The sequence below is a fragment of the Eucalyptus grandis genome, chromosome 9, assembly GCF_016545825.1.
Source record: "Eucalyptus grandis isolate ANBG69807.140 chromosome 9, ASM1654582v1, whole genome shotgun sequence".
NCBI lineage: Eukaryota > Viridiplantae > Streptophyta > Magnoliopsida > Myrtales > Myrtaceae > Eucalyptus > Eucalyptus grandis.
The window spans coordinates 37,997,452-38,023,184 of record NC_052620.1 but is presented as its reverse complement, the minus strand read 5'-3'; the positions used below and the strand labels follow the sequence as shown (position 1 = coordinate 38,023,184).

The window sequence follows — 25,733 nt, the reverse complement described above, 5'->3', positions numbered from 1 at the left end:
CAAATGACAAAACATAATTGGTGCTTAACCAAAAAAAAAAAAAAATTATCTTCTATAGTTCAAACTCGAGTTACGTTTCTTCGTGAATTTTTTTAGGTTACTATCTGACTTCGATTTGAGAGGTAACCAGACAGAAGCGACGATGTTTCCTCAATTTCGAGGTTCATTCAAAAGCCATTCAACCTTGATGGCTGGGGAAACAAGACGTGGGTATAAATATATGTACAGCCCTAACACACACATACACAGGAACCAGAAAAAGTAAAAGCAAAATTTGCATCCTCCAGATCCAGCCTAAAAGAAAAGGCCATTCGATGGAGTCAACTTCGTCGTCCGAGTCCAAAATCGCCACGGCCAAGGCAGTGTTCGCGGCCGCCGCATCCTTCACGGCCACGGTGATGCTTGCCCGCTCCATCACCCAGGATCTGCTTCCCGACGACCTCCAGTACTACCTCTCCTCCGCCGTCCGCAGCTTCCTCACCCGCTTCTCCTCCCAGCTCACCCTCGTCATCGAGGAATACGATGGCCTCGTCAGCAACCAAATCTACGACGCAGCGCAGATCTACCTGTCCGCCAAGATCTCCCCCACCACTCGCCGTCTGCGGGTTGCCAAGCCCGCAGGCGAGGACAACCTCAACATTTCAATGGAGCCCTGCGAGGAGGTCGTGGACGTGTTCGGCGGTGCCAAGCTCAAGTGGGTCGTGGCCTCGAGGCCAGTCGAGACGGGTTTCGGAGCCAGCCGAGGGAGGGGGAGGGGGAGGAGGAGGACGATGGACCTGGTCCCCACGGAGTCCGAGGCCCGCTTCTTCATGCTCAGCTTCCACAACAAGCACAAGGACATGGTGTTGAGCACGTACCTGCCTCACGTGGTGGAGGAAGCCAAGGGGAAGAGGCAGGAGAAGAAGACGCTGAAGCTGTTCACGCCGTGCTATGATCGCATGTATCACAGCAGCCTCTCCGATGTGTGGACCCCGATTAACCTCGACCACCCAGCAACGTTCGAGACGCTCGCGATGGAGGCAGCGACCAAGCAGTTCATCATGGATGACTTGAACAGGTTCGTCAAGAGGAGAGAGTATTATAGGAAAGTGGGCAAGGCGTGGAAGAGGGGGTACTTGCTGTACGGTCCGCCGGGAACAGGGAAGTCGAGCCTGATCGCGGCCATGGCGAATTACTTGAAGTTCGACATCTACGACCTCGAGCTGACCGAGGTGACCCAGAACTCAGCATTGAGGAAGCTGCTGGTGGCGACGGCGAACCGGTCGATCCTGGTGGTGGAGGACATCGACTGCACCATCGAGTTCCACGACCGCATGGCTGAGGCCCGGGCGGCGAGCTCCGACTGTAGCGAACCCGAGAACCAGGTCTGTCTCTTCAAACTTTGATTATTCAGGTCTCTTCTTTATTGTTAGGTGACTAAATAAATATACTTGCGTCATGATCTCGAGGTCACTTATAAAATGAAAACTTTATTGCTTATAAAAACACTTTTTTCTTTTTTTTACATAATTAACTGAAAATAGATTAGAACAGGAAGCACAAGCATAGAGCTTCCCTCAGGCCACTCATAGTTTGTACCTGTTAGCGTTGGTGGCGATAGAGAGAGATGCAAAGAGAATTTGGGGGTTTTCATTAGTAACTAGGCTTTCAAAGGACATTAATCCTCTCAAGAATCCATATAATTTACTCTCCTCATATCAATTTCGTCCTTTTTAATTTAACCCAATGTTGTGTCCAGATATAATAAAAGGTAATTAAGTAAATAACAATGCTTAGCTAACCATACCGTTAGCTTGGAAAACCGACGGTCGATCTTCAACCATACATTTTGGATAAGAGAAGGAGATTTGTATCTTGCTTGGCAACTTCCTAGTGCTTGTTTTGAGAAAGGAAATTTTAGTGGACATCTTTTGATTGTCACACCATGAGATGGTGATGCCATCACTCTTAAGTTAAAGGTTTCGAGTCTCTTTCTTAATTTAGTAATCAAAAATTAATAGTAGTGAGAAAATCAGAGAGAAAAATGCATGATTTGGAGAAACTAAGGATGTGAACGCGAAAGGAGATGAAATTTAAACCCGTCGCATGGGTTAGAAACTGTACATCAGACATGTCCTACTTGCTCATGATGATACTCTAGAAAATTTTAATTGGTCGAACCAATCAGTCCAGATATAGTACATTAGTCAACTTAGGTCAAAATAAAATATAAATTATTAGAGTACATGAGACGTGGCTTCTTTTTCCACGAGAGTTTCTTGGAAATTTCATTATTGGCGCGTGCCATTGGATTTTGAATGAACACGTGCATCTATAAGAAGTTTACATTTTAAGATCACACAAATTACAATTCGAAAGTTACAACTTCCGAACAACAAACCTAATACCACTTTTTTACATGGGAATAATGACACAGACAATCTCTAAACTTTAGCCTAATGTACAATTTGGTCCCTAAAGTTTTAATTTGTTCAATGTACTACTTAAACTTTAACATAATGTATAATATAGTCTATGAACTTTTGGTACATGTTCAATAGAAACCCTAAACTGTATGAAAATATTCAATATAGTCATTCTACTAATTCAAGGCCAAAGACTATATTGAATATTTTCATACAATTCAAGAACTATATTGAATATGTACAAAAAATTCAGGAATTATTTTAAATAAATTAAAAGTTCGAGAACTAAATTGCATATTAGGCTAAAATTTGGAAATTATTTGTGTCATTTTTCCTTTTACACATGCAAATCACACACAAATCGAAGTTACGTTAAAATAGGGATAAAAAAAGCAAGACCATAATTACGTCAAAAAGCATGTTTGTAGTCAAAATCAAAATGACTATTACTTTGGGATGTCACAGGTCACCTTATCAGGCTTCCTCAATTTCATCGATGGGCTCTGGTCTAGCTGCGGTGATGAGCGAATCATAATCTTCACCACAAACCATAAAGAAAAGCTTGATCCGGCACTTCTCCGACCAGGTCGTATGGATGTTCATGTCCACATGTCTTATTGCACCCCATGTGGGTTTAAGCTTCTGGCTTCAAATTACCTTGGGGTCAAGGATCATGCGCTCTTTGGAGAGATCGACAATTTGATTTGCACTACCGAAGTCACTCCTGCCGAAGTCGCGGAGCAGATGATAAAGAGTGAGAAGCCCGAAGATGCATTGAAGGATATGATTCAGTTCCTCAAGATGAAGATTAAGGAAAACGAGGAGCTCAAATCCAAGAAGGTGGAGCAAGAATTGTTAGCAGAGAAGGAGGGGGGAAAGGAGGCGCAAGAGGGGTACAAAATATGAACGTGAAGGAAGACAACAAAGCGAATGATGACGAAAATCTTTTAATTGTGATAAAGTGACGGCCCACTCCCTTTTTTTTTTTCTTTTTCTACTTATAATAATTACTATAAATAAGCATTTTATGTGTTTTGTTTCTCAGCTTATTAAAGATAAGTGCATTCGGGGCCTCATTTGGAATGTTTTCTCTTTTTTTCTTTTTTCTTTTTCTTTTTTATCTCAAAAGCTCATTCTTAGTAAACTTTTTATTAATTTCATTAATCTAAATTACATATCAAGACCCTTTATTTGCTATATCAAAGAATTTATCTTTTTTTCCTTATTATACTGGTGAATACTTTTATACATGGTATATAAGATGTTAAAGGATTATATAGAAATAAACTAAATATATATATATATGCATAATGAAGTACCTTAATATTTTTCTACAAAAATTTTATCGGTGATATCAATTTTTGTCAATCCAAAATAACGATATTTCGTTGGTATTTTCAAAAAAAAAAAAAAATCTTGCTTTATGCAATTTTTTTAATTTAATTAAATTTCATCTACTATAACAACTTATCCATAAATATGATCAGCAACATGGAAAAGAAATAGATTTCTTGGAAATTTCTCTTTTCGACAAAACAAATTAGTATGGAAGTAATATCTAACAATAAAAAATAAAAATGGTGCCTTTAATGTACTTGGAAAATTAGCAATAAACAGAAACTAAATATATTAAATTATTTATTATGGTAAGTGGATCTTACAATAAATTTGGGAGCCCCAATTTAAATTACAATTGAATAACATAGGACAATTCTGTCTTCGTGGTAAAAAGTGAGCGAATTTAGTTATATAATGGATAGAAATAGTGCCACCATAAAATTAAACAAAACAACAAAAGTAAAAAAGAAATGTCGTCAACAAAACAAAGTTACGATGTTTCCTCGCTTTCGAGATTCATTCAAAAGCTATTCTTCCTTGATGGCCAAGGAAACAAGATGTGTGTGTATATATATATATGGTATATTCCGTCCATGATTAGGTCGTATAAGCAATCAGTTTTTAGAAAATAATTTTCAAACTACTCATTTTTTATGAGACGAACACATCATTAGTCTATGTCAATTCGGTTGACTTGGGAGTCTCGGTGAAGGAGTCTACACAGGCTCATCCTAAAGTCTCGAACATGTCTCTTTCTTAATTCAGTGAGTGACAAATTAAAAGTAGCAAGAAAACCAGTGAGAAAATGCATGATTTGGAGAAATTAAGGATGTGAACACGAAGGAAATCAAAATCAACCCCGTCGCATGGGTTAGAAACTGTACATTAGATAGGTCCTACTTACTCACAATGACACTTTAAAAAAATTTCGTTGGTTGAACCAATCAGTCAAGATATGTTGGATTAGTCAACTAAGGCCAAAATAAAATATAAATTATTAAAGTACATGACACGTGGCTTCTTTTTCCATGAGAGTTTCTTGGAAATTTCATTATTGGCGTGTGCTTTTGAATTTTGAATGAACACATGCATCTTTACACATTAAAATTTAAAAGTCACAACTTCCAAACAACAAACCTAATAGCACTTTTCACACGGAGATAATGACACAACCAACCCCTAAATTTTAGCCTAATGTATACTTTGGTTCACAAATTTCTAATTTGTTTAATGTGGTTCTTGAATTTTAGCCAAAAGTGCAATGTGGTCCTTGAAATTTTTATTTAATTAATGTAATTCCTAAACTTATGAAACATATTCAATACAATCCATGAACTGCATGAAAATGTTAAATATAATCATTCCATTAATTCAAAACTAGCAGTTACATTGAGCATTTTTATATAATTCAAGAACTGTATTGAACAAATTAAAATTCATGGATCACATTACTCATTGGGCTAAAGTTTAGGAATCACGTTGAACAAATTAAAAGTTTAGAAATAAAATTGTACATTGAGCCAAAGTTTAGGGATGATTTGTATCATTTTCCCTTTCACACATGCAAATCACACACAATTCGAAGTCACACTAAAGCTAGAGACCAAAAAAAAAAAAAAAAAAAAAAAAAGACCATAACTTAATCCAAAAGCACGTTTGTAGTCAAAACCAAGATGATTATTGCTTTGTGATGCTGCATGTCATATAATCAGGTGTATGAACATCCATGTTCACATGTATTACCAAACCTATTGTGAGTTTAGGCTTCTAGCTTCAAACTACCTCGAGATTAAGGATCATATGCTTTTTGGAGAGATTGGCGATTTCTTTTGCACTGCTGAAGTCACTTTGGCCAAGTCGTAGAGCAGATAATGGGCGTGTTTGATTCAACATTCCCAAGGAGCTTTTAGCCTCCAAAGCCTCTTGGGGAAATGCTAGACTGTTTGGCAACAATTTTGAAATAACTTTCAAGTAAAAGTCGGCATTAAGAAGATTGAAAGCCCAATATTAGTAGGGACTAACTTTGAGCTTCAATATTTGACCAAATGTTGAAGCTTAGTTTTTTCTTCCAAAACTATGCTCACTCATTCTTCAAATTTCTAATTTTGCCCTCATTATTATTTTTAAAATGCCAAAATAATGCTAAAAAAGCAAATATATATATATATATTCTAAAAAAAATAAAATATATTCTAGTCTTTTAAAAAAATTATTTATATATTTTATGTTTTTACATTATTGTCAAAATTTATATTTAAAAAGTTGCATACATTATTTTTTTTCAATTTTAAACAAATAAAAATTTAAAAATTCCGACGAAGGGTTTGGTCTTTAAAAAAAAAAAACATTATATGTATGTATGTATGTATGTATGTATGTATGTATGTATGTATGTATTTTTTCTTCTTAGCATTATTTTCAAATTTATATCTAAAAATTCGTATACATTTTTTTTTTTTTTAAATTTTAAAAAGTAAAATTAAAAAATTATATATATTATTTTTTTTAGTATTATTGTCAACTTTTATATTTAAAAAGTTGCATATATTATTTTTTTCAATTTTAAACAAATAAAAATTAATAAATTTCCACGAAGGATTTGGTCTTTTTTTTTTAATCATATATATGTATTTGATTTTTTTTAACATTACTATGAAAATTTATATTTAAAAAGTTGATTTTTTCAATTTTAAGCAAATAAAAATTTAAAAATTCCGATGAAGGGTTTGGTCTTTTTTTAAAAATATATATATGTATTCAATTTTTTTAGTATTATTGTCAAATTTATATTTAAAATGTTGCATACATTATTTTTTTTCAATTTTAAACAAATAAAATTTAAAAAACTAATATTAATCATCGAAAGAGCTTTTCAAATGTATTTTCTATCGAATAGCATTTCTATTTAAGTTGCTTCTTAAAGCATAGTTTACCAAACGGCCTTTGTATTTACCTAAAGTCCTTTAGGCTAAACTGCTTTACATTTTCCTAATGAGTTTTCAAAAAACTAAACCAAATGCACTCGATAAAAAGGGAAATGCCTGAAGATTCGTTGAACGACATGATTGAGTTCCTCAAGATGAAGATCAAGGAAAACGAGGAGCTCAAAGGCAAGAAGGTTGAGCTAGAACTGGTAGAGAAAGAGGGGAAAAAGATGGGGCAGTAGAAACAAAATGTCAACGTGAAGGAAGACAAACAAGCAGATGATGACGAAAATTAAGAATGATTTATTAGACTTTTTGTACTGTAATTATCTTAGAAATTCAAGTACTGATCATTGTTTGGAGGATGTAAAGGGGTTTACCAATAAATTTGCGCATCCCCCATATGGTTTTCTAATTTTTTTAAAAATATTAAAGTTATGAACAAAGTTTATATCCATAATAATAAAACGTTTGCAAGGGACTGTCTATATTGATATAATAGCTATAACTGTACATTTTTACACTTATGGCGTATGCGATAAGAATTCATAATTCATGCCCACTAATAGTTAATGCTTCCATAAATCTTGCATAGATACCACATTATGACCATTGCAATCAGCACCTTTCACCTAACTGTAATTCGCACCATTATTGTCGCTCTTCACCATCATCACGACATCACCTTAACCACCAGCACCACCACTGGCAGTGGTTTCAGCATTAATGATCTCGATCAAACCATTGCAATTGCGGCCCCATCTATGCATATCATGTAATGTCTCTCCCATCATATGCCCCGAAACTAAATTAAAAAGAGAGTAGTAGAACAATCTATTCCAATATGAGCAAATTCACAATGGCGTGAAAGCATCTATTGGGCCTGGCCGAGAACCGTTCATTGGGCCTAGCCCATTTATGTCTTAAAGCCTGCAAAAGCTCCGGTCCAACCCATATCATGACCCATTTTTAGTTAAATGGGTCATATATGGGTCAAGTAAAAGTTAAATATGGATAAGAAATGAGTCAGGTAAAAATTAAATATGGGCCAGAAATGGGTCAAGTAAAATTAAATATAGGTCAAAAATGGATTTAAGAAAATAAAACACAAAAAGAAATGAATCTAAATGGGTTATTAGGAAACCTACTTTAAAGTTTAAACCCATAGCACTTTTTAACTTTATAATTTTTTTATAAAAATTATAATTATAATTATTTTCATATTTCAATTTTTCATTTTCTTTTTTCTTTCATTTTCTTCCTTCCTTAGCCCGGGCTGGCTCGCCGACGACTGTGGCCGCCGTCGGTGACGAGGCTAGGCAAGGCTCGAGCCTCACCAGCTCCGACAAGACTTGAGCCTTGCCCAATGCTAGCGAGCTTGAGCCTCGCCAAAGTTGGCGAGACTCGAGCTCACCAGTGTCGGGTGAGGCCTCAACCTCGCCGGATCGGCGAGATCGAGCCCCACCCGATGTTGGCGAGCTCGATCTCTCCTGTGGCCGATCGCCGGCCGTTGTCGTGGTCGACGGTTGACCGAAGAAAGAAAAATAATAATTATTAAAAATTGAAAATTATATTTTTAAAAATAAAAATAATTAAAAAAATTATTTTTAAAAATTAAAAAAATTATACTTTAAAAAATTAAAATTTTGATTTTTTATAAATTCTTTAAAAATAATTATAAAAAATTTCCATTAAATTTGCATTGCATAAAAATTATGAAAAATTTTGTATTGCATAAAAATGTTTTAACAATACTTTTTTTAATAAAAAAATCATAAAAATGAGCTTTTTAGGTTTAATTAAAAAAATTTCATGTTACAGTTTTTAATTATTCAATGGTATGTTCACTTCAAATAAGAGAAGCATGTGCATAGTCTAATTTTTATAATATTTCAATTTATACATTTTTTAAACTTATTTATTATTTTTAATTTAATTTGAAGTTTTAATCCAATTAGCATATAGTAGAAATGAGTTTTCCTAAAATAATAATAGGTTTTACCAATACAGGTTGGGTTGGGTATGTATCGGGTCGGGTATGAATTACTAGATTTACACTACAAAAATATGGGTCAAAACGGGTTAAATGAATCAAATATGGGTTGACTCATTTTCAACCTGAGCCATACCCGACCCGACCCACTCATTTGCCACCCCTAATTGTGGGTTTAGGCTTCTAGCTTCAAACTACCTTGGGGATAAGGATCATGCGTTTTTTTTGGAGAGATTGATAATTTCATTTGCACTGCTGAAGTCACTTTGACCAAAGTCGAAGAGCAGATGATAAAGAGCGAAATGCCTGAAGATACATTGAAGGACATGATAGAGTTCCTCAAGATGAAGATCAAGGAAAACGAGGAGCTCAAGGGCAAGAAGGTTGAGCTAGAATTGTTAGCAGAGAAAGAGGGGAAAAAGGAGGGGCAGTAGGAACAAAATGTCAACGTGAAGGAAGACGAACAAGCAGATGATGACGAAAATTAAGAATGATTTATTAGACTTTTTTGTACTGTAATTATCTTGGAAATTCAAGTGCTGATCATTGTTTGGAGGATGTAAACCAATAAATTTGCGCATCCCTCGTGTGATTTTCTAATTTTTTTAAACATATTAAATTTATGAACAAAGTTTATATCTATGATAGTAAAAGAAATTTTGCAAGTGACTTTGTCTATACTGATATAATAATTGTAACTATACATTTTTACATTGAATGTCGTATGCTATAACAATTTATAATTCATGCCCACTAATAGTTAATGTTATCATAAATTGTGCATGAATACTACATCATGACCATTGCGATCAGCACCGTTCACCTAACTGTAATTTGCATCACTATTGTCTCTCTTCACCATCATCACAGCATCACCTCAACCACCAGCACCATCATTGGCAGTGGTTTTAACATTACCGATCTCGATCAAACCATTGCGATTGTGATCGCGATCCCATCTATGCATATCATATTATGTCTCTCCCATCATATACCCCGAAACTAAATTAAAAAGAGAGTCGTAGAGCAGTCTAAATTCCAATATGAGCAAATTCACAATGGCGTGAAACCATCTATTGGCCCATTGGGCCTTGGCCGAGAACCGTTCATTGGGCCTGGCCCATTTATGTCTTAAAGCCTGCAAACGCTCCGGTCCGACCCGGCCCGTTTTCCCGTGCCTCGCGTCGACAAGGTTTTCGAAATTCTACAGTTTTTCTTCCGCTCCGCCTTCGATCTCGAAACCTGTCGCAGGAACCAGCCGTCCCGATTCTAGCCCGATCCAGATCGCGCGGGTCAGTAGCGAGCACAACCCACCTCTGCTTTTCGAGGCTTCGTATGATCCTGCTCTCGATCTGTTCTTGCTTTTCTTGAATTTTCTCTTTTCCGGTTCTTCTGATTGGTGTCCCGATCGATTCAGGTTTTTCAGGGAGAGAAAGAGAGACAGGCGAAAATGGACCCTGATGCGGTTAAATCCACCCTCTCCAATTTGGCATTTGGGAATGTAATGGCTGCCGCCGCTCGCGATTATCAAAAGGTGCGTTTTTTAAACTTTTTTAGCATCTGGGTTCGTTTTCTTTTGCTCTTCTGTTCGTGTAATTTTCTGGGTATGTTGAGATTTTCGGTTCTGTGTTTCGAATTTGTGGAAAGCTGGGAAATTTGCAATGACGGTCTCTTGCTGTTGCTGGGATTGCTCCTTTTTGATATAGTGACTGTTGAGATTGGATTTGATAGCAGCAGCTCCTTTTCTGCTTCCTCTTTTTTTTTTTTTTCCCTTCATTCTTACTGTTTTTGTTAAAGGTTTTGAAGGTTTAAGTGTAAGCTTTAGCCTTTTGTACATTCTTGGTGTTGTGCTTGACCATCTACTGAATTTCATAGGAGGTACTGGCCCAGCAGAAAGCTCAAACTTCCACTTCTACCCACCAGGAGGTTGATCTTGATGAGTTGATGGATGTAAGTCTGTATCTTTTGTTATGATCTTTTACATGTAAATTCATAAGCATATGCTTGAACCGTTGTTTCTACTCTGTAGTTCTAATATCGCCTTACGATGACAGGATCCTGAACTGGAAAAATTGCATGCTGATCGGATTGCAGCCCTCAAGGTGAGAAATTTAACTAATCGTGAGTTGTAAATATGAAATTTCGGTGGTTGATTTGTCAGTTTCATTGTCCATTTTTCTTTTCTGCTTGAACAGAAAGAAGCTGAGAAGCGCCAAGCATTGAAGCGGCAGGGACATGGTGAATACAGGGAGATAACCGAGGGTGATTTCTTGGGCGAAGTCACCGGGAGTGAAAAAGTGATCTGTCACTTTTATCACCGAGAGTTTTACCGTTGCAAGTAATGTCATGAGAATATTCTTCCTCACTTGCAAGTTTCTTAGTGTTGGTTTTTGCTTGGTGCTCAATTGTGTATGTGTTTATACTCGGGTAATGCCTTCACAGAATAATGGATAAGCATTTGAAGACACTTGCTTCAAAGCATTTGGATACGAAGTTCACCAAGCTTGATGCAGAGGTTAGACATTCGCCTGTCAGATTGCTTCTTTGAAACTTTGGCGTAAAAGTTATCCCAAAAGCAATGAAACCAAAGTCCTAATATCTGCTGTTGGCTATGATGCAGAATGCGCCCTTTTTTGTGACCAAACTAGGAATCAAAACATTGCCTTGCGTCATACTTTTCAGGTCAGGGCTTAGCTATATATTTCTGCTATGTTTGTATTCAGTTATTCATTAGTGTGTGCTACTTGTTTGCCTCAATTTTGGATATTTACCGTTTCATTAGCCAGGCAGGGTCTGGCTACATCGAAGCTTGAGGTGATCCAGAGTCACTCTGTTCATGTTTACCCTAAAATGAAATGTTAAGCTCGAGATTTTCCTTCATTCTCATTTCAGGAAAGGGATCGCAGAAGATAGACTAGTGGGATTTCAAGATCTTGGAGGGAAAGATGATTTTTCTACAAGGGCACTGGAGGCTCTTCTTATAAAGAAAGGTCTCTCTTTCTCTCTCTCTCTGTCTCTGTCTGTCTCTCTCTCTCTCTCTCTACACGCACACACACAGGAGCGCACAAGCACATGCACAAGTTTGATACTAAATGCTTGTTGACATACAGGCATAGTTAGTGAGAAGAAGGACAATGAAGACAATGAAGATAGCGAATATCTGGAAAATAGGCACAGAAGTGTGAGATCTTCTGTGGATCCAGATTCCGATTCTGACTAAATGGAAAGCAAATGCAAGCTCTTTTCTCCAAGATTTTGTAGCTTTCACCGGCAACATGTTGTATAATTGTTCTCATATTTTTGTTTGCTATCATGTTTTCACCAATCAAATGCAGTTGATATGCATTTCCCGAAAGTCTGATGCTTGATGCTGTATAAGAGAAAACCAGATGCAGCTTTTTCTTGAAATATTGTTGCTTCCATACCACATGTTTGTATGACTATGTCACATTTGTTATGCTTTCGCCATTCAAATGCAATCACCTGCAACTGTTGCTCTAGTTATTGGATCACATACCTTAAGTGCCTGTGACACCTTCAATCGAGAGATTATGAATAGTGAAATGAGACTCGAACAAATTTTGCATCTCTAACTTAGCTGAGCAATGTACTTATATATAACTTGCATCGTTTGGTGTGTGCTTTGCTTGTTTACGTTTCCACCATAATTCTCGATTTGAGAACGAAAGACAGGATTAGCAAGAACGAACTCTTTTTTTTCGAGGAGTCCGAAGAAAGAAACTCTTTGCTCACTTCTTTTAGCACTAGAGAAAACATAATCAAAGGTTGCACTGGGGAATGCAAAGTCATTTTTCCAAAGATCATTGACCCGATGTGTATTCACCGAATGCAAATGGCATTTGGATCATTGACACTGAATCGAGCTTCGATTGGGTCAGCGACGACTGCAAATGTTTCGTTGGCATGGCGGTCGAGTGGCATGGGGTGGATATAGGGAGGCTCATTGGAGGAATGGGCTCGTTGGTATTGGTGGCTAGTTGAGCACGAGGGAGCGAAGGAGTTGATTGAGCTACGTCAAAGAACGGCGACCAGTGGCCATAAAGGCTGCTGCTTCGCGACTTCTCTTCTTCGTCCTCTTCACCGATCGTTGTGGCTGATCTTGTTGCTCCGATTTTTCATAGATGTCATGGCTGAGGCAATCGATTTGACTGGCTCGTTGGTATGGCGACGGTCCAGCGACGGGGTGTGGTTGAGCGGTGGAGGTGGGTGTGGTTAGGGGTGTCGACAGTTCGGTTCGGTTCGGTTTTTCGAAAAAATTGAACTGTTAAGAAAAATTTCCAAACTGAACCGAATGAGATCCGAACCGAACTAAAATTTTGGTTTGGTTCGGTTTTTCGGTTTTTTGTTTTTCAACTTTCAGTTTTCGGTCTTTGCATTTGTTTTTTTTTTTTTTTTTCTGTTGTATATATTTTTCATTTCCAAGAAATAAGCTTTTATTGGTTTGTTGATTTGGTTCTGTTTGGTTAACCGATAAAAACCGAACTGATAACAAAAATTTCGATTTTTAATGAGAACCGAACTGAATGAAAACCGAAAAAAAAAAAATCGAATCTTTTAGTTCGGTTCGGTTTTTGACACCCCTAGGTGTGGTCATAGACTTGCTGAACATGACAGGTGAGCAACAGGGGGTGGACGGGAGAGAGGAAGAGGACAGATTGTGTAACGTAAGGGTAGAACTAGAATTTAGATAATATAATGAAGGCAGTTTAAGAAGAAAAAAAGTCCATTAATCCTTAAACTTGCCTTTCTAAAATACTAAAAGCCGCGAAAATGTTAAAAACCAAAAACAAGTCTCTACCTATCTTATCCCACCTATCCTGACTTTTAGTTTTATCAAGTTTAGCATTTTCCCAACATGATTCCAATAAATAGCGTTTGGAAAAAGAGTTCCAAACACACCCATGAATATAATAAAGAACAATAGATCCTCGTTCAAGAAGAATTGACTTCTTACTAAACTTGGTTCTTTTAATAATGAAATAGCTAGGTAATATGCCTGTCTTTCTCTCATTTTCTATTAGTAGAGTCTCGATCTTTTCATTTAAAATTTCTTCGTTCGTACCGAACCACTAGCAGAATCAAATCCCGTTCAACAAGATCCTATATTAGCTATACATCCGCCTAGCTCAGATGTCACCGCCTGGGGCTTTGAATGGTTCCGAGCATTTTACAACAGAAAGGTTGATGACAAATAGCGATCCGCCAATAAGATATGCTAAAGTAACGAATAACATTTTTTGAGATTATTGTTTGGCCGGCATAAAAGAGGAGGGCAAGGGTTTAATCTTCCTTGGTGAGTTCCACGAAACCAAAGCAATGCTTTTGCAAGAAACAAAGAATTTTCTAGACCATTCAAAACTGAGGGGAGTCAAGGTCACGACTCGAGATAGAGGGAACGAACTTTCCCGGGAAAATTTGGTAGGACGTTGATGGAGTCGTTCGGCTTTCCCATGATGTCATAGATGTGTCAAAGATGTGTCTTGAACGAATTTGCCTTCGAATTCGCATGACGCTCGCGCGAACTCGGAAAGTCTGCATGTTCCTGTCTGTTGAAACGCACGTCATGTCCGAAAACCGCTCCCCTCCACTGGACAATCGTGAGGCTATGCTCTCCCTTCTTCCTCAAAACCCTCTTGCCTCTCCAAGAGCACCAGCCCCTCCAAAAAAAGAGCAAAGAAAGAATCATTACACATTCCCCACCTGCTTCCTGTTCTTACCCTTTTGGATTAGGTGCGCAATCTTCAGCTATGAATTTCATTTGATTCGTATGCTTTCATCTTTGATATCGGATTTGGGTTTTGAATCGCGCGATTTGTATCGGGGTGGCTTCGATTCGAGCTAGGATTCTTGTTGCACATAGGACCGACAATTTGTGATGGCGGCAACGCCTTTGCGAATATCATCCAATGCAATCCCTCAATTTTGTGTTTCGGGTAGTTGTTGAAGTTTTGCAGATTTGTTTTCCCTTCGTAATTTGTTTCTTTGGGACGTATGCAGATAATTTATAAGGCATTCAAGGTCCTGGCATCGGATTTTATTGAGGCGAAATAGAAATGAGCGGTACCATGTCGGGACCACTATCTCCCAAACCAGGTAATGCTTTCCGCTACGATTCGCGACTTTATTTATTTGTGGTCGCATTAATGTATTGGCATTCAAGATTCGAGAGATTAGTATGGCCGGCAATATTCCAACATATATAAGAACTGCTAGCGTATTGATCCATACCTAGAAAGAAAAGACAGTGCTGAAAGCTGATTGAAGTACTGTTGCCGTCGTAACTCGTCACATGAAATCTTGGTGCACTTTTGGGCAAGCTACATCTTGCATATTGCGGGAAATATCCTGACCGTTGTTACGGACTCAGAATGGGATTTCTGATGGTTTTCTGCTCCTATTGTTTTCAATATGCAGCTGATGAGAGACATGATGAGAAGAACAAGATTTCATCTTTCAAGAAGAAAGCTATCAATGCGTCCAACAAGTTCAGGCATTCTTTGACCAAGAAGGGTAGGAGGAGCAGCAAAGTCATGTCTATTGACATCGAGGATGAGCACGATGCTGAGGAGTTGAAAGCTGTCGATGCTTTCCGTCAAGCTCTGATACTGGAGGAACTCCTGCCATCAAAGCATGACGATTACCACATGATGCTCCGGTACCTGATATTCATTTCAGCTTGTGAATGCATGAGTTACTGACTTAGCTATCGTGCGAGGAGCAAAAACATGAGTTTGTTTTAACTAATATTTTGTGTCGTGTCGTGTTGTGTATGCTTGATATATGACAGCATGTATTACATATTTACCTTACTAGGGATGTCTATTATTTTCCACTGTTGCTTATGCCAAAAGTGTCTATGATTGTGCTGACCAGTCACTGCATTCGGTGTGCTAAGATTTCGCTATTCTAATTGTTGGTTACTTGACAGTGGTCCCTGTTAGCAATTAGTACCGAGTCATCAGCAAGCAAACTCTGATAGATTCATGTAGAAAAACTTGAAAGAGCGGAAGTGATTTTCCTATTTTCTAAATCACAGATAGAACACGGCTAAATTTATGGAGAAATGTGCTTTACCTAACAATTTAGACCCTGATACTGTAGGTTCTTGAAGGCCAGGAAGTTTGACATCGAGAAATCGAAGCAAATGTGGGCCAATATGATCCAGTGGAGGGAAGAATTTGGCTCTGACACCATCCTAGAGGTAATTGTCGCAGGAAATGTTGTTGAAACTAAAGAGTCTCTCTATGAGTGATGCCTCGATGTCGACCCACACTCTGTTTTATCACGAGTCTGGTTTCCTGTCATGAGAGTCAGCATATCCTTGAGTTGCACTGTATTTATGCTAATTCCTGTTTGTTTGTAAGGAATTCGAATTCGAAGAGATTAATGAAGTCCTCAAGTATTACCCCCAAGGGCATCATGGGGTAGATAAGGAAGGTCGACCCGTGTATATTGAGAGACTCGGTCAAGTGGATGCCACAAAGCTGATGCAAGTCACAACCATGGAGCGTTATGTGAAATACCATGTTCGGGAGTTTGAGAGGATCTTTGCCGTAAAATTCCCAGCTTGTTCCATAGCAGCAAAGAAGCACATTGATCAAAGCACCACAATCCTGGATGTGCAGGGAGTGGTAAGCCAAAAAGCGATGATAAACAAAGGTTTTCATGTTACTGATATGAAAAGAAAATTAGTTGCTTGTCACAAGTACAAGATGTACAAGAACAAACCAGATTAGGGCCTTCTCTTAGAATTCGTTAAATCCGCAGGGGCTTAAAAACTTCAATAAAGCTGCCAGGGACCTTGTCACTCGCCTTCAGAAGATTGACGGTGACAATTACCCCGAGGTACTACATCACTCTCACCTTATCTCAAGGCAACTAGCTATCGAGCATCAGTTGTTAGTCTTTACTAGCTATCAGTTCTTTAACTTCACTTGATGCGACATGTTTCGTCTCCACTGCAGACCTTGAACCGGATGTTCATCATCAATGCGGGTTCCGGCTTTAGAATGTTGTGGAACACTGTTAAGTCTTTCCTTGATCCAAAGACCACGGCTAAGATTCATGTAAGCGCGTGCAATGTGCATCATATATATTTGAGCTACTAGACTTACATTGAAGACTTGAATTAACAATAGTACGTACTCATGCCAGGTCCTCGGTAACAAGTACCAGAGCAAGTTGCTTGAAATAATTGATGCAAGGTAAGCCTATAATTGTACTTTCTCTTTTTGTTTTGTCACACATTATCCTAATCTTTAGGGTCCTGATCATTTTTTTCTTCGATCATTCGGCAGCGAGTTGCCAGAATTCTTGGGAGGCGCTTGCACTTGTTCTGACCAGGGTGGCTGTATGCTTTCTGACAAAGGCCCATGGAAGGACCAAGAGATAATGAAGGTCCCCCAGAACAACCCACTTTTCGAGTCTTTGCTGTTCATTAGTGTTGGTTTGTTGAATTCTTTAGCTTCAGTCTTCGACTTAATCTCACTTAACCACCTGCTTTGCAGATGGTTCAAAATGGCGATCACATGTGCCGAAAGAAATCAACGCCTGGATTTGATGGGAAGACAACTTCTGAGGATGAGATGGCAAATGTCAAGGTTCGCCTTCTTTCTTAATCTCATTATTTGCTTTGTCTAATCATGTATATGCATTTTCTTTTTTGTGGCATCGTGGGTACCATGGTAACTTCTTTCTAGTTGTCGGGTCATTTTTTGCAGTCTTTACTTCATTTGTTTCCTTGCTGAGATTTGTTGCTAACTTCTACAGGGATGTGATCACCCCAATGCTGATGCTTTGGACGCACGACCTCAACCTCCCCATCTTTCTCCTATTGTTGAAGAAGTACGTACAGCTAGCTTCTTAACCTTCAGACAGAATAGATTAGCGAGTAGAAGGCACACGAGAGTGTTATCATATCTTAGCAACCACTTTCTTGCTTACAGCCGTGTTCTTGTTTCAGTCCATTCATAAAACTAAGAAGCAAAGCAAGAAACTACGATGGCCCGCGTGATGTTTCAAAGTCTTTTTCGACTCTACAAGATTCGTTTGTTTAGACAAAAAGCTTTAAGGAAGCATGCGCTTTTTCTATTTCTATTTTTTTGCTCCCCTAATGCACACAAATTAGATTGGCGAGGCTATCTGTAATCACTTCCTCGCCTCCAAATATTAATTCCATTGGTCTCTTTTAGCCAGAAAATTGTTCATTTTATTCCTTTCATTTTCCATAGTATCCACATTTATCAGATTTTGCTATTTCCTGCGTTCCTAAAGAAGAGTTTTTGCAGGGCTACAATAGCCAAAATTGCAAGAAATCTTTCAGGAGAGAGGATTTTGCACCAGTGGTCGATAAAAACGTCATCATGGCTTGGGAAAAGTTTGCACATGATGATAAATTGGCACTTCCAAAAGGTACATTATGTCTTTTATTTTTCTGCCCGCCTCCTGACATACCATGTTCTTTATTAAGTTAGTTACTTAACTGCCTCTTGATCAAAGATAAGTCTTCAATAGTTACTTAACTGCCTCTTGATCAAAGACGAGTCTTCAATTGTTTGTGCATAGAACCCTCCAATTTCTGTCCTACCGGTTAGGCATAGTATGTTGCGCCAATATATCTCCAAGCTTTCTTAGAAATGAAGTGATCCATGTACTATTCTTTTTATTTGTTCTTGTCCCCCTGATCTGTGTTTTCTTCATGCTGCATCAGGAAATCACTTTGCCATGGCTGATCATCACAAGGCCCCCCAATCTGAAGGCTTTAGCTCTCATCTTTTCTCCGGCCTAATGACAGTGGTCATGGGCGTGGCCACCGTCATTAGAATGACACGCAACATGCCCAAGAAGGTCACTGATGCTACCTTGTACTCTAGCTCAGCATACTATTCCGACAACATGGTTAAGAGCCAGATGCACGAGTTCGCTCCGGCCCCCATCTCTTCTTCTGACTACTTCATGATGCTGAAGCGCATGGCTGAGTTGGAGGAGAAGGTCACTGTCCTGAACATGAAGCCCGCTGCCATGCCAGTGGAGAAGCAGGAATTGTTGGATGCTGCGATAAGCAGGGTCAGCACATTGGAGCAAGAGCTTACGGCAACCAAGAAGGTTAGTACATTTGTCACAGTGGCCAAACGGTCAATGCAGCACCTCATCAGAACAGCTTTAACTTGCACCTCCCATGCACAATGATTGGAGTTTGAACTTGAAAATGAGGTTTCATCTATTTGATGTGTTAACATCCATCCAAATGTATCACTGTCTAAGCATCCTGGCTTTGCCCCTAAGTGAGGGTTCTTCAAAAAAGAGATTTTTCTGAAAAGTTCACGGTCATAATGAGCAGCAAGATTCGAATAGCCATGTAAATTCTTGAAATTAGTTCATTGATTTATATTTATCTAGCTGGATGGGCAATTTCAATTGTAAGCTGTCAAAAAGATAACCACATGTCTTGTTGCTTGTCCAGGCTCTGGATGATACGATTAGCCGACAGCAGGAGCTCCTGGACTACATGGAGAAAAAGAAGAAGAAGAAATCGCTGGTAAGACCGACCGCTTCTTTTTCTCTTCCTCCATTTTTGCATAATTTTAAGTCCCACAGAGTGAAGGTGCTTCACAATCTGAATCCTCTTTGCTTTATTTTTTTCTCTGATGCAGTTTGGCTGGTAAGGGAGAGACACTGAATGCCCACCAAGGGAGATTGCTGGTGATCCCAAAAAGTGGTGGTTGGGTTATGTTCAGAGTTTTCAAGGCCATCCTGAAATTCCCAGTCTTTTTCCTAAAACAGTTTCCTATAAACTCGTTCTACAAACTATTAAACATTGCAAGGGCTTTCACTATCTGGTGTATATATGATGTGGAAGATCTGTTTTGCGCTCGCTTTCCCGGCGACGGACCGCGCCAACTCCGCAGTTATTTTATTGGATACTAAACAATCATCTCCGCCTTCGTCGTGTGAGGGAGAGATTCGAGAGAGCAAGAGTTACGAATTGAACTACTGACTTTATCATTGCCACAATGAGATCATGCATCTTAAAGGCTGTATTTTCGTGGGTATGAGTGAAGTGAGAGAGGAAATAAATAGGCTGCAAATCAGGAGAAATGAAGGGAAACCGTTGCCTCTGAATCCACGGAGTCGACTACCAGTTGAAACTTTCTGTCTAGCCATAATTTCCCTCAATTTGATTTTCAAAGGCGAATAATACGACGAAGGATATGTCGGTACGTCGGCTAATGTCCATAAGTCGAGAAGTTATGGGCACCGTACCTTCTAGTTTCCCATGCCAATGATTTGGAAAACTTATATTCTCCTATGGTACTTGTCAACATCTCCCAATAATTTCACTAATTAAGCCCCGATCTCACCAAAAAAAGCTTTGACATAAAAGGACATTATTGAAAATGAATTAACGGTACGTTTTGTCTAACTTGAAACATCATCTCGTGTAAGAACATGATTGAAAAAGTCTCTCGCTTTCGGCTAGAAAAAATTAAGGAAGCGTTTAGTTCAAATCAGCTTTCCAAGATATTTGGCAAGTTTTCTCAGGTAGTTTTAGGTCAACAACATTTGCGTTTCCTCAAGCCTCATTTGCAAAGCCAAACCAAATTCATCCTAAGCCGCATTTGTTACTAGAAAATTCGAAGTGAAACGTATCATTTTGTATAAATTGGAATTTATTGAACACACAGTGGCTGTAGTTTAGTGGTTAGAATTCCACGTTGTGGCCGTGGAGACCTGGGCTCGAATCCCAGCAGCCACATTTCCGATCTTTTTTTGCCGTTCTGTCACATCCACTTTTGCTTCAATTTGCACATGCATCGGCTGCTTTCTTAGAAGTATATGCATGTGAAATCGTCGAATGTAGTTGCAACTCTATGATAATTAACTACATGATAATGAAGTTTATTTCATTTTCCATTTTCATTTTTTTTTATGTTAGATTGATCATCTCTTATGTACTAGTCATGAAAGAGAGAGAATGTTACGAGTTCGCATCAATTAAAAATGGGTTTCCAGTTTGCTGACTTTGGATTAAATCCTATTCTCTAAAGATAGTGAGTGACGGATTACTAATGATATTACTTTTCGGCGACATCCCACTATCCGAAAGAGGGCAACACTATCCGAAAAGGGCGATTGAGCAAACTTGATCATATTTTTCACAACAAGAGGATCGCCACCATCAAATATGTCATTTGCATTGCACGGATGGTTTTGTCCTCTAGACAATATCCGACAAGATCATGCAAGTGGTGAGCCTTTTTTTGCTTTCATTTCGCGAGTGATGAAGGGTGGAAAGTGGCAAGAGCATTCCGGAATTGCCCTTTAAAGTGAGGAGCCAATCTTAGTAGGGGCATGAAGATAAAATATCCAAATGGATACGGATGGCGACACGAGTGAAATGGCTGCGTCAAAGCATTTGCCAACGTGCGTATAAACATGTGGGTGGGAGCATGTCGAAAAGTCAAGGAAGGTGGGTTGCTAATTTGCTTTCGGATTTCATCCGAAGTTGAAAATAAAACTTTCGAGCCCTCCCTCATCCGAATCTCCAGTATCTTTCCATATTGCAAATGTAATAACATGTCATGAAATAGTAACGTACGGTCTCTTTCGACGCTTAGGAGGAAAGGATAAGCGGTATGACGACCGCATGAACAAGTTATCGCCAAGTCGAACCATGTAAACTCGGGATTGCTCGACAGCTAGCCACACGAAAAGGGTTCGGAACAAAACCGAGTACATCGGATTTCGCAGACCCACTTTGAATTAATTGCGTGTCTCATTAGCTTTCTTCCTATTAATAAATCCGCTAAGCTGGCCCTCTTGTGTATATGATCAGCATCATTTCTTTTCTTCCATCTTTTCCTCTGAGAGAGAGAGAGAGAGAGAGAGAGAGAGAGAGAGAGAGAAATTTGTCTTTTCTTAGGATATAGAAGATAATTAGAAGGAAGGAAGAAAGAGGGTCTTCTCTTAGGGGCGGTTGGCAATTTCCGCATTCTTCTGTGGAGAACAATCAGTGGGCTTCAATCATCATCCTAGAGCCGACATCTTGTAGACAAGAGATGGTGTCTCTTATTAACTTATTAAAAGATGCAATCTTTGTATGCAGCCTTACCCCAAAAAAATTATAATGATAGGATATGATTCTTCTCTTACTTTTGTGGGCAGCCTTTTAGAAAAATTATTTTCTATATGGGCTTTGTGCTTACTAATTCATTTTATGTCCTAAAATTAGCCTTTTCTAGTGATATATATATATATATATATATATATATATATATATATATAATTACCTGTTTAGCCTTTACAATTATCTTGACATGAGATTATTGTTATTTGCGTGATTAATAATAGTAAATGAACTGCAAAATGTCCCATTTCTGGACCAATGATGATCGCTTGTCGAAACCCATATAAGATCCATCATTATTGACAATAGAGATTGCGTCGGTTTATCAAGATTTGAACAGAAATTGTACAAAAAAAGGAGGGTTGGGGACTTCACAGAAGCTTCCCTAAAGCTATTCATGTTCAACTTCACCAAAAAGGAAAAAAGGAAGGCAATTCAATGTATGCATATATTAGATAACTAGAGCAGCAGCCAAGTATTAGATAGCTGATAAATGTGGGAGCATAGGAAAGCACTAATTATAAGCACATGCTCATATCATTCACCCACCACTTAGCTATTACTTTAGTTTTCATTGCCCGTGGCATTTGTGGCCGTGGTTGTTGAATGAACCGTTTTATGTTCATTGGGGGATGTATTCAAGAACTTTGACCCTCTTTGTCTATCTATCTATAATATATATACATATATATTATTTGATTGAATGAAACTTGCCAAAACTTCAACTCTTTGGCCAATAAAAGGGGGGCGAAAGGAAAATTAAAAAGCTTAAATTTTAAATTGAGCACGTGCTAGTGATTTCACTTTCTATCCTTTAAATTTGCACCTTTAGGCAAAGAAGGGTCCATGTGACGGAACAAGACTGTAAAGTTGAAACAATGATTCAATTCAATTCAACCCCAGTGGGCTGCTTTTCTATCGCTTTTGCAATGAATATTCAATGTGATGAGATAGGATTCAACCCAAAGTCTTTTTCTTTACAATGTTTGCAACCGAGCTAAGGCACCGTGAGAAAGTGCCCTAGGCACCATGATCTTGACATCACATGTCACGTTGAGGGTCGACATATTCCCCCATGCCTGTCCAAGGGCCATCATTGAATATGTTGTCTTGCCTACTCGATCACATACTGCTATCAACATAACCGATTATCAATAATTGTGATGGTTGCTCCCCCCCTTCCCTCTTGTGATAAACTAATGCTAGGCATGCGATGTTTTTCTTTAAAGGTGGCAAAATGGGTCTTAGACTCATTTAAATTATAAATAAGCCATATATGGGTCACTTATTTTTTGAAGAAATTAGTTATATGAGTTTAACAATTAAAGACTTAAGATAAATGAGTCTTAAGTGGGTCTTAAATGAATTGGATTTAGAACCCATTTTCAACCAAAATCTCACAATATCTCTCTTTCCTCTTTAACTTTACAAAAATATTATTTTATAAAAATCAAAATTATAATTATTTTTATTTTATTTTATTTTATTTTATTTTTCTTTCCTTATTTTTCTTTCTTCTTCCTCCTTCCGATGGCCGGCACAACGATGGTCGATGACCATCCAGTGAGCCTAGAGCTTGTTGGATCTAACGAGACTTGAACTCACCAACATTGGGCGAGGCTTGAGCCTTGCCGATCCGGTGAGCCTCGAGCTCGCAGGCATTGGCCGTCGAGCAAGCTTGAGCTTACCGGATCTTGCAAGGCGGAGGCCTCGCCAACGTCCGATGAGGCTTGAACTCATCGACGTCAAGCGAGGCTTGGGCCTCGCCGAGATCCAGCCGGGGCGAGCTCGAGCCTCGCCGAGCCTCGAGTACACCGGCGTTGGGCGAGCTTGAGACTTGCCAGTAGCCGGTTGCCGGCTGTCGTCGTGGCCAACGACCGGTGGCTGGCCAACGGAGAAGAAGAAGAACAAAAAGAAAAAGAAAATTAAAAATTATATACTTAAATAATAAAAATAAAAATAATTAAAATTCGATTTTTTAAAATAATTATTTTAAAAATTATAAAAATTGTCCATTAAATTTGTGTTGTATAAAAATATTTTAGCAATACCATTTTTAAAATATATATATGCTTTCTTAGGTTTAGTTAAATGGGTCAGGTATAGGTAAAAAAATTTACATTGCAATAAATGGATCGATTTGAGTTAGACCAATTATGACTCCAACCCGACCCACATGTTTAATAGATCTATTTCTCCAGATTTTCTATTATAAAAAGAGCGAGTGAGGTAGTAAAAGGTGGTCACGCCTAAGTATCTAAATGTATTAAGGTCGTTATCCAATGCTATTCTTACTTAATAATCAAGCTACCGCTTCATACATAGATAGAGCTACGGCACATTCTCATTCTTGCCTCATTCGTCCATATGTGACTGAACACTGAGTAACGATAAATCAGGAGAGTTTCATCCGATGTATCTACGATGCCCTTGTCCTTAATACGTCTCTTGTCAGATTGGACACAGGAAAAATCATAATTTGGATTTGCTTACATAAAGAAAAGATAACGAGAAAAGGGAGGGAGAGCACGAAACCGTGCACTGATTCCCTTCCTTATCATTTGTTTTGTGAAGTAAGCAAGTGGTTTTCTTGATGGACTTTCCATCATCCACTTGCAATTGCGAACCCAATTGGGTTCGAAGGAGTTTACATCTCTGACCCTGGTGGTAAAACCCTCAACAAAGGTCGCTTTTTAGGAGTCGTGCTGGACTTCGCGTTCCCTTACGTGCTTTCTTCTTCTACCTGATTTTGACTTAATTATATACAAAAAAAAAAAATAGGTCGAATAATCTTGTGAACCAAGTCGCTATTAAGATCACTCAACCATGAGGTCAGCGTACCTGGTTGGAGTCATTGAAAGATTTCCAACTCATGGATTGGAGTCATCTAATCAAACCTCATAAACTATGAGCAAATATGTATGAATTTGGCCTCCTTTATAAACCAAAGATCTTGATTTAACCCATTCATGTGGCTTGGAGGGTATTCCATGAATTTTCTGATAGCTGAGTCTCGACAGTCATGTTTCAATTATCATAATAGAAATACATTATAGTGGGAATGCTCTATCATACGTAGACAACCTAACCATAAAAAACACTCAAAGTCAATACTTATAGTGCCCTACGTAAGCCACAAAAACAAAAAGGGTTATGGAGTTTTAGAATATGCTTGTCAATGTAAATCGTTTGGCTTTCTAAATCGTGCATTGGTGGGAGGTGATTTTTCTTTTCAAGCTTTTGATATTTGCATCATTATTCATATTTCCATCAATAATTACATCATAATTGGTGTGAGATGTATTTACTTAAGTGGCATATTTTACTTTATTTGTCATGGAGTGTTCACAAGGAAAGTTTTATTTTCTTTGCATCAAAATATTAATTTAATGAAAGTAAAAATCTATTAGAGAGACATCTATATGGGATCCTACATCCTAGTCACTTTCAATTGATAAAAAAAAATGGCCAGAAAAAGAAAGAAAGAAAGATGATTTCACTGGTATAACAACCCACCTTCTTAGAAAGATAAAAGAAAACGAGAAGGGTGCACCTAAGTTGTGACACCATCATGTGGAAAGATAACCAAAGGCTAATATTTTAACAAAGTACATCGAAATGCTTGGGCACTATAGCACTCAGCACGTCCTTTTCCTGACGTTAGGACTCTAGGAAGTGGTAGAATTCATGATCTGCAACTTGTGTCGATAGCAATGCGTACGCAAGAGTTCCAATAAAGCGTTGAAATACTCCACATTAATTGTTCACGGAGTTTCAACGGGCCTCATATTCATTTAGCACATCTTCATTCACCACTAAAAAATTTCGGATTTGGTTTTCTAATATCAAAATTGTTATCGAGCACTATCTAACGAATGTAAAGATCTTTCTTGCCCAGCAACTATGGCACTGATCTTCACTGTGAT

The 25,733-nt window shown here is 38.3% G+C and overlaps 3 protein-coding genes and 1 non-coding gene across 5 annotated transcripts; all 4 read left to right on the top strand.

Moving 5' to 3' along the window:
* Window positions 1–234: 234 nt before the first annotated feature.
* On the top strand, window positions 235–3,481 carry LOC104419706 (AAA-ATPase At3g50940). Its single transcript, XM_010031449.3, has 2 exons — window positions 235–1,364; window positions 2,871–3,481. Exons 1-2 carry the CDS (start codon window positions 315–317, stop codon window positions 3,309–3,311), a joined length of 1,491 nt encoding a protein of 496 aa, XP_010029751.2. The 5' UTR covers window positions 235–314; the 3' UTR covers window positions 3,312–3,481.
* A 6,343-nt stretch (window positions 3,482–9,824) lies between these two features.
* LOC104419704 (thioredoxin domain-containing protein PLP3B) lies at window positions 9,825–12,160 on the top strand. Of its 2 annotated transcripts, none has more exons than XM_010031448.3 (9): window positions 9,825–9,952; window positions 10,078–10,194; window positions 10,536–10,610; window positions 10,715–10,762; window positions 10,856–10,998; window positions 11,103–11,175; window positions 11,281–11,342; window positions 11,553–11,650; window positions 11,771–12,160. In XM_010031448.3, the coding sequence occupies exons 2-9, from the start codon at window positions 10,111–10,113 to the stop codon at window positions 11,878–11,880; spliced, it is 693 nt and encodes a 230-aa protein (XP_010029750.2). In that variant the 5' UTR covers window positions 9,825–9,952; window positions 10,078–10,110; the 3' UTR covers window positions 11,881–12,160. The 2 variants fall into 2 exon arrangements, with proteins under 2 accessions (XP_010029750.2, XP_010029749.2); XM_010031447.3 differs by having other exon boundaries at window positions 9,832–9,993.
* A 2,092-nt stretch (window positions 12,161–14,252) lies between these two features.
* On the top strand, window positions 14,253–19,598 carry LOC104419703 (phosphatidylinositol/phosphatidylcholine transfer protein SFH12). Its single transcript, XM_010031446.3, has 15 exons — window positions 14,253–14,411; window positions 14,679–14,774; window positions 15,096–15,336; window positions 15,783–15,882; window positions 16,046–16,312; window positions 16,449–16,526; window positions 16,646–16,747; window positions 16,836–16,885; window positions 16,979–17,078; window positions 17,189–17,281; window positions 17,451–17,525; window positions 17,969–18,092; window positions 18,391–18,785; window positions 19,144–19,218; window positions 19,334–19,598. Exons 2-15 carry the CDS (start codon window positions 14,735–14,737, stop codon window positions 19,343–19,345), a joined length of 1,752 nt encoding a protein of 583 aa, XP_010029748.1. The 5' UTR covers window positions 14,253–14,411; window positions 14,679–14,734; the 3' UTR covers window positions 19,346–19,598.
* A 766-nt stretch (window positions 19,599–20,364) lies between these two features.
* TRNAH-GUG lies at window positions 20,365–20,436 on the top strand. Its single transcript has one exon. It is a non-coding gene; the product is annotated as a tRNA-His (tRNA).
* The last annotated feature ends 5,297 nt before the right edge of the window (window positions 20,437–25,733 follow it).